An 8484-nucleotide genomic window follows, 5' to 3' on the forward strand; every position below is an offset into this window, starting at 1 on the left:
TGCTCCGCTCCGCCAAAGCAGCGCAGCGCGGCAGTAGTAAAATGCAAGTGCCGAGCGAAGGCGACGGCATAACAGCAACAACAGTCCATCACAAAGGACAAATCACACACAGCAAATTTCCTATTCGCGGCCACATGGACTGCTCGCAGACGCACGGAGCAAAGCCCCCCAACTTAGGCCCTAATCGTCCTCTCACTGACAGTGACCAAAACGTCGGCCACCATCACAAGCCAAAAGTAGCAGCCAAACCATACACATTTCGCGTGTAAATCCTTCCTCAAAGTACACAGAAGCAGAAGCATTCCAATTAATCCATGGTGTGGTTGGTGTACCCAGAACAAGTATCACTCACTATGCATTCCAAAGTACTACATTACAGATGATGACGACGACAACAACAACAACAACAACAGTATCACTTCATTTGAAGGTAAACTGTCAAGAAGAAGAGAATTAACCCAATCTAGTTATCCACCGAAGACCCATCCATCGATTCTTACAAAAGAATTGGGACCTCACAGGCCGAGTCCCAAGCCATATATCTACAACCCCAACATTTCATTTTCATTTCATTCCATTTCAGCCTCTCTCTGATGATCATCAGCCAGAGCCACCTCTCGCGTTCGGTGATGCTTCAAATGGCACATTCCACGCGCTTCATCAAATGCAAAAAAGAGAAAACCCCATTATACTGCTTGCTTGCTGTAGTATCCTATCATCATCACTCCACCTGCTCGCCGATGAGGTCGAGCCCGACGACCAAGAACGACACCCCCTGGAACAGAAGGAAGTAGAAATGTATGCCCTGAACCGAGAGCAGGCTGCGAGCTGCTGCTGTCAAGAGGAGGAAGGACAATGCTAGTTCTTTCCTGTATAACCTATTGTGTTTCTTCTTTTTAGGTTCCGATTTCAGGTACAATTCCTCCTTTGCTGCTAGGGAGTCGAGGTTGGGCGCGGACCCTACTCTCTGCTGCTTGGATTGCTTCTCGTTCTCGACGAGGGCGACGAGATCGCCCTCCGAAGACCGGCCGGATTTCTTGGTGACGACCCACTCGTAGGCGCTCCCGAGCTGGAACAGGCCGGAGATCATGGCGTTGAACTTGGTCACCGACATGGTGTTCTCAAACAGAAGGTAGGGGACGATGAATGGGAAGGACTTTGGGGCTGGGAGGATGTTGAGCAAGGACATGGTTGCTGGAATGTAGCACACCACCCAGGCAGGTAGCTCTGCTTCAGGAGCAAACATTGTCATTGGAAGTATGACGCAGAAGAGGGTGAATGAATAGAAGGGCAGAATCAGTTTTCGGAGGAGAAAGAAAAGGAATATCAAGTTGAATTTCTTCCAGAACCCAATCTGCAACAGAGTAGGTAATGTCATTCAGTGGTACATAAATATATGGGGCAAACATTTGAAAACTAAGGGTGCTCATCAGTTGTAAGAATGTTGATCAAAACGAATTCGCGCATTTTTACAAACCACATAGGCCGATTGATTTTCCAGACTAATAGAGTTTGCCCAAAATTTGATAGTACTGTGTGATATTGACCAAATAAACTTCATTGCAATTTGCAAAATGTGAGGAGGCAATACATAAATGATGACCCTTGGTAAGAAGGGAATTTATCAAAGTGAGCGAGTCAAAATGTAAGTCCAATTATAAGATTAAAATAGAACCATTAAACAATATGCGAGTTAAAATGATTTTAACTGACCAAACTTCAAGCGGAACAAAGTTCATACAACTGTATAATTTAGTCATGAAAACTTGCAAACATACGTCCTACTTGTGCTTCCTGGGAAATAATCAGCCTTGTAAATATTCATCCTGCGGATGTGACTTGTCATACTAATCAAACTGTACTTAATTAAGCAACTGAATGCAGCTAAAACCTTGTTAACCGCAAGAAAGGGACAAGCCTAAACCAAGTATACTTACAACAGAAGTAAATTTTGAAGTATAATGCAGTTCAACTCATCTTTTCCCCAAAAAAAGACTCATCTTCCAAAATATGCATAAGTTCATACCTTCGATTTGATAATGTCCACAAAGCAGAGTCTAAACAACTGCATCGGACCAGAATGCCATCGATGCTGCTGTTTTCTGTATGCTTCATATGACTCCGGCAATTCGCACTGGCACTGAAAGGGAAATTCGTGTAGCACAGTTTGAATGATCAGTGAAGCTTCGAATACCATACAGAAAAGTCATAAACCACAAGAGAGGTTATTCAAGTACCTCAACGTCGTTAAGATAGAGAAACTTCCATCCCTTTAGATGTGCTCGGACAGCAATATCCATGTCTTCAACTGTCGTTCTCTCCATCCATCCTCCAGAGTCCTCGAGTGCCTTAATTCTCCACACTCCCGCGGTTCCGTTGAACCCGAAAAAATTGAGGAATGCCCCATTAACCTGCTGTTCCACCTCAAAGTGGAAGCACAGATTTATGTTTTGCAGCCTAGTTAACAAGTTCTCATCCTTGTTTACAAAAGACCACCTTGCCTGAACTAGTCCAACATCCTCTTTGCCCTGAAAGTCGCACACGCAGCTAGTCAGATGATAGAACTTTCATGGGCTCGTCATCATTAGATAAGAATGAATGTGAATTTTGAGCTATACCTTGAAATGGGGCACAGTTAGCTTCAGGAAGTCTTCTTGTGGTTGGAAATCAGCATCAAAGATAACAACAAACTCATAGTCTTTCACATAGCTGCAGTTCATGGCAGACTTGAGATTTCCAGCCTTGTAGCCATCACGAATCACCCGGTGCCGGTACAATATCCGGACACCCTCCCGTTGCCATTTCTCAACCTCCTCTCTGATGAGAGCAGAAGTCGCAGCATCATCAGAATCATCGAGCACCTGCACCAAGAAATTCGATCTCGGCCAGTCCAGATTGCAGACAGCTCCAATGGATTGCTGATACACCTGCAAACACGCATACAAATCAAAGGAATGAGCTAAAATTTGATTCAAGATTCATCATAGTTGCACAGATTATTCAATATTTCCCTGATTCAGTATTGTTCAAAATGAAGCCTACCATTAAAAAGAACAAGAACAATAACTAACTTAGGAGCATGAAACATTAAAAAGCATCATTAAACAAACAAGACTATAATGGAGTATTGAATAAGCGGCACCCTCATTTGACAGCAGCAAATGAATTGAATTGGCAGCCGCGTCTAAAATGTGTCTTGGGATGGAAAAGATAGACAAGCATAACTGGGATGTGCTTTAGAAACACTCGAGCACCCCATCCCCCAAAAATGGAACTCTTCAGCCCACATACTCCATTCCGGAATCGAATCTTCAACCAAACAGTTCATGATGACAACACCCAACACTCAGTAGTAGTAGTAGTAGCCATCACGTTAACCAACTAGTAGGAGCTTTGGTCAAAAAACAAGAGAAACCGTTTCAGTCCCAACTTGCAAGCAACACTCCAGTCCAGTCCCCAAAGTGATAGGGGCCAATATTTTGCGTTACTGGCACTGCAGCCAAGATGGATAACCCAATCTCAACTATCCACTGCATCCTATGGCTCTTATCTATCCGCCGGTTAATTTTCGGTCCCGGGATTGCAGCTCAAATCCGAATCTTTCGATGCCTGCGACCACCAATGCGGCGGCCGGCCGGGGCGGCCGACGCCCAATCCCAGGCCGCGACCTTGATTTCACCTTCAGGCACAGAAAAAATGGCAGGCGGAGAAGTGGAAATTCGTTTCTTTTGGTTTTTGCAGCTCACCTCCTTCTCGTTGCACATTGGAATCTGGACGAGCACCATGGGGAACTCCCCCTCCTCCTCCTCCTCCTGGGCGCCGGCCTCGACGTCGTCCGAGCCTTTGCCGTTGCCGGCGGCGGCGGCGTTGGGCACGGGCCTGATCCCCCTGAGCTTGATCCAGAAGCAGCCGAGGCAGAGGATGAGGCGGTCGGCGCTCTGGATCATGAAGAGCACGACGCAGGCGTTGGTGAGGAACTGCAGCGCCGGGCCGAGGTAGGCGGCGCGGGCGCGCATCCAGGCCGCGTAGCCCGCGGCGAAGAGGCCCTCGACGGCCTCCAGGTCGGGGAGCGCGGCGAGGTGCCAGCCCTGGGCGTGCGCGGCGACGTCGGCGGCGAGGAGGAGCAGGGAGAGGAGGAGGGAGGCGCGGATGAAGCCGTAGAGCCTGGTGCGCAGCGCGGGCCTGCCGGCCCCCGGCCCCGGCGGCGCGCCGTCGGCGTCGGCGTCGGAGTCGGTCCGGCCCGCGGCCACCCGCCTGCGCGCGGCCGCCGCCACGGAGAGCGCGGCGGTGGCGGCGCCCGTGAGCTTCCCGGCGGCGCGGTGCGCCTTGAGGAGCAGCACCCAGGTGATCTGGCGCGCGTTCTTGCCGCGGCCGTCCTTGCCCCCCGCGGCGGGGGAGCCCGGCGGCGGCACCTCGGAGATGGCCCAGTCCGGGGTCTGCATCTTGACCACGACGGGCGTCCCCGTCACGCCGCCGGACACCCCTCCCCGCGCCTCCTGCCCCCACCACGGCGCCATTGCCGGCCCCGGACCCCAGATGCCGCCCCCTTGGCGGCTGCGGCTGTGGCTCCGGCCCCCCTCACCTCCTCATCAACACACACACACACACACACACACACACACACACACACACACACACTCTCTCTCTGAGGCTAGGCTGGAGCTAGAGGTGGACGGACGCCAAGACGGAAGAAGAGACAGGGGAAGAAGGAAATGGCAGGAGGAAGGACGGGGACGGATGGCAGGCGGGCAGGCAGCAGCAGGATCCCACGCGCGCACGGAGCGTAGCGTAGCGTAGAGTGAGGCGCGGCAGCAGGGAGGAGTGAGGGGAGGAAGATGGAGGAAACAGCTCAGCTCTGAGTAGCTCACCACGTCGCGGCGGGGGATCCAATCCAACTTCCCCTCGGCTCAGCTCGGGACAAGCCGGGCCTTTATACATACACACCCCTACTCTCCCCTATGATTACCACACCGCCGCGAGCCGGGCGCGAGCACCACCGCCACCCCCGTAGAAAACAGAAGAAAATTCAGAGCTCCTCTGGTTTCACTTTGGCCTCTGGTTCCAGCTGGAGACCAGAGTAGGAGTGGAGGACGGCTTTTAAGCAGCTATCCCTCCTCCATGAATAAATGTACTTCTATCTTATCTCTGTGATAGGTCAAAGATTTATAATTTTGATCAATTTTATAGAAAAGTGTAACCATATGTGACGTCAACTTGATATATTATGAAAGTACATTTCAAAGCGAATCTAATGATACTAATTCAGTGCCATAAATGCGATTATTTTTTCTATAAAGTTGATACTGCGGCAAAATCCAGATGTACACTTATTCCGCGGACGGACGGAGAGAGTAGCTCTCGCTCCCTGCCCAACGCTGGGCCCCGTTCATCAGCTCGATTAACGTACTACTGTTAACATGAAGTTGGTATAATAATCCCCAGTTGGGTTGGAAAGCAGCGGCGGGATTGACTAGTTAACGTGGAAACCATGGTGTTCTTGTCGTCGGGATCTGCAAATGGCAGCGGGACGACGCTTCCATCTACCGCGTGTCTGTGTCTCATTAGCATAACAGTACTACTACTAGCATGGGTAACTTGACAAGAGCTTACTGTAGTTAGTTGTAAGCTGGAAGGGAAGGGGCGGCGAGTGCAACGGGACACGTGATGATGAGATGATTCGTTGCGTGGAGCCAGGACGGTGTCGGTGGCGACCCCCAGCCCCCAGCCCCAGCCCGGCCCACACACGTCCGGCCGTCTCCATCCCCATCCATCCATTCATCCACCGGTCCGGTCCGGTTCGGTTGGGGTTGGGGTTGGGTACTTTGGCTAGGTATATATCTCCAACGCGGACCTATAAAATAGGCATTGTGTTTGTCTGCAATGTGATATGAGAGTAAATCATCTAACTGTGCCGTACATCTTTTATAAAAGGAATTTAAACATACCAGATAATTTTCATTTTAATCAGATCAAATTAATTATATTCCCATATATTTTAACTAAACAATAACGGACGACCTTTTTTGACATGATCTAAATATTTGCCTGCCGCGAAGGCACTTGTGTTGCACGTCCTGTGCTCCCATGTCCAGCAAGCTCAACGGCAATGGGCCTCACGAAGTGAAGCTACGAGATGTGAAGAATAGGACGTGGAACACGGCCCATACGAGATACCAGATGTGGTTGTCTGCCATCTCCTACTCTTCGTCGCGAGAGTCTGTCTTGTGGACAGCGTCAGACGTGGATGGACCGGCCTCGCGGTCGTTGCGGACGAGTGCAAACGGCATGGGTGGCGTGGTCGACGCGGAGCTGGCGACGTCCTACAACTGTGCCTCCTCTTCGTACACATCCGCGTCGATCTTCCTGAACAGTGTATCCCTCTCCGCCCGCAGGATGTGCAGCTACCAACACTAGCGGCGGATGTTGCAGGCGTTGCGGTCCAGGAATCCCGGATCGTCTGCCACCATGGCCACGACGGTATTGTCGTTGGCCTGCTCACGGACGATTTGTCCCTCCGCGAGCTGGTGCTCGTCGAGGGGACAAAGTGTGTGGTGTTGTTCCTTCTACGCCTGTTGGCACACCGACACTAACGGCACCGGATGCTCTTCAGCCATTACAACGTCGAAGTATGCCTGCAGCTGCTCCAAGGTGAAGCCAACATCGCCCGGTGCTGGCGGTGGTGCCGGCTCGTTCGTACATCATCTCGTTGTCGTCCCTAACCTCCGGTGAGCTCGCCGACAAGCCTTGCTCTGTCTGATTCGCAAGGTTGGCTTGCCAGACGACCACAATGCCAGCCAACTCGTGATTTTGCTTCGTTGAGAGGCTCTCCCACATTACTCTATAGCTCGCAACCATAGTGGAGGTGGTGCGGTACGGATCATGCCGGCCCTGGCCTTGTTATAAACAGTGGGCGATGGTTAGGCCAAGCGTCAGGTTATTCAATGTGGGGCGCGTCACTTGGTTTCTCAGACTGCCACGCATGTTCAGTGCCGACAATGAAGGAAATATGCCCTAGAGGCAATAATAATGTTATTATTTTATTTCCTTATATCATGATAAATGTTTATTATTCATGCTAGAATTGTATTATCCGGAAACATAATACTTGTGTGAATACATAGACAAACTAAACGTCACCAGTATGCCTCTACTTGACTAGCTCATTGATCAAAGATGGTTATGTTTCCTAACCATAGACATGTGTTGTCATCTGATTAACGAGATCACATTATTGGGAGAATGATGTGATTGACATGACCCATTCCATTAGCTTAGCACCCGATCGTTTAGTATGTTGCTATTGCTTTCTTCATGACTTATACATGTTCCTATGACTATGAGATTATGCAACTCCCGTTTGCCGGAGGGACACTTTGTGTGCTACCAAACGTCACAACGTAACTGGGTGATTATAAAGGAGCTCTACAGGTGTCTCCAAAGGTAAATGTTGGGTTGGCGTATTTCGAGATTAGGATTTGTCACTCCGATTGTCGGAGAGGTAACTCTGGGCCCTCTCGGTAATGCACATCACATAAGCCTTGCAAGCATTGCAACTAATGAGTTAGTTGCAAGATGATGTATTAAGAAACGAGTAAAGAGACTTGCCGGTAACGAGATTGAACTAGGTATTAAGATACCGACGATCGAATCTCGGGCAAGTAACATACCGGTGACAAAGGGAACAACGTATGTTGTTATGCGGTCTGACCGATAAAGATCTTCATAGAATATGTAGAAGCCAATATGAGCATCCAGGTTCCGCTATTGGTTATTGACCAGAGACATGTCTCGGTCATGTCTACATTGTTCTCGAACCCGTAGGGTCCGCACGCTTAAGGTTTCGATGACAGTTACATTATGAGTTTATGAGTTTTGATGTACCAAAGTTAGTTCGGAGTCCCGGATGTGATCATGGAGATAACGAGGAGTCTCGAAATGGTCGAGACATAAAGATTGATATATTGGACGGCTATATTCGGACACCGGAAGTGTTCCGGGTGATTTCGGAGAAAACCGGAGAGCCGGAGGGTTACCGGAACCCTACCGGGAGAAGTAATGGGCCATATGGGCCTTAGTGGAGAAAGAGAAGGGCAGCCAGGGTGGGCCACGCACCTCCTCCCCCCTAGTCCGAATTGGACTAGGAGAGGGGGGCGGCGCCCCCCTTTCCTTCTCCCTCCCCACTTCCTTCCCCCTCCTAGCAGGAGTCCTACTCCTACTAGGAGGAGGACTCCTCCTTGGCGCGCCTATAGGGCCGGCCGGCCTCCTCCCCTTTCTCCTTTATATACGGGGGCAGAGGGCACCCCTAGACACACAAGTTGATCCACGTGATCGTTTTCTTAGCCGTGTGCGGTGCCCCCTTCCACCATAATCCTCGATAATATTGTAGCGGTGCTTGAAAGCACAAGTGCTCCCTAGGTGGTTTTGATAATTGATGACAACATATCTCTTGTTGGACTAACATTTTGATCTAGCATGTTTCAGATA

At 50.2% G+C, this 8484-nt stretch overlaps 1 protein-coding gene across 1 annotated transcript; it reads right to left on the reverse strand.

The window, feature by feature from the left end:
• Positions 1-283: 283 nt before the first annotated feature.
• LOC125544885 (probable xyloglucan glycosyltransferase 1) lies at positions 284-5070 on the reverse strand. The gene is made up of 5 exons (XM_048708667.1): positions 3747-5070; positions 2619-2927; positions 2238-2528; positions 2027-2140; positions 284-1354 (listed from the first exon to the last, which is right to left on the reverse strand). The coding sequence occupies exons 1-5, from the start codon at positions 4515-4517 to the stop codon at positions 722-724; spliced, it is 2118 nt and encodes a 705-aa protein (XP_048564624.1). The 5' UTR covers positions 4518-5070; the 3' UTR covers positions 284-721.
• Positions 5071-8484: the final 3414 nt, after the last annotated feature.

This window comes from Triticum urartu, chromosome 3 (assembly GCF_003073215.2).
Source record: "Triticum urartu cultivar G1812 chromosome 3, Tu2.1, whole genome shotgun sequence".
NCBI classification, from domain to species: domain Eukaryota; kingdom Viridiplantae; phylum Streptophyta; class Magnoliopsida; order Poales; family Poaceae; genus Triticum; species Triticum urartu.

Excerpts from the sequence above, each read along its gene's own strand:
- LOC125544885 (XM_048708667.1), bottom strand. The coding sequence starts at position 4,517 with ATGGCGCCGTGGTGGGGGCAGGAGGCGCGGGGAGGGGTGTCCGGCGGC. Across the intron at positions 2,529-2,618 it reads TAACTGTGCCCCATTTCAAG|GGCAAAGAGGATGTTGGACT; the intron begins GTATAGCTCAAA and ends TGCGACTTTCAG. Across the intron at positions 1,355-2,026 it reads TGGACATTATCAAATCGAAG|ATTGGGTTCTGGAAGAAATT; the intron begins GTATGAACTTAT and ends ACTCTGTTGCAG.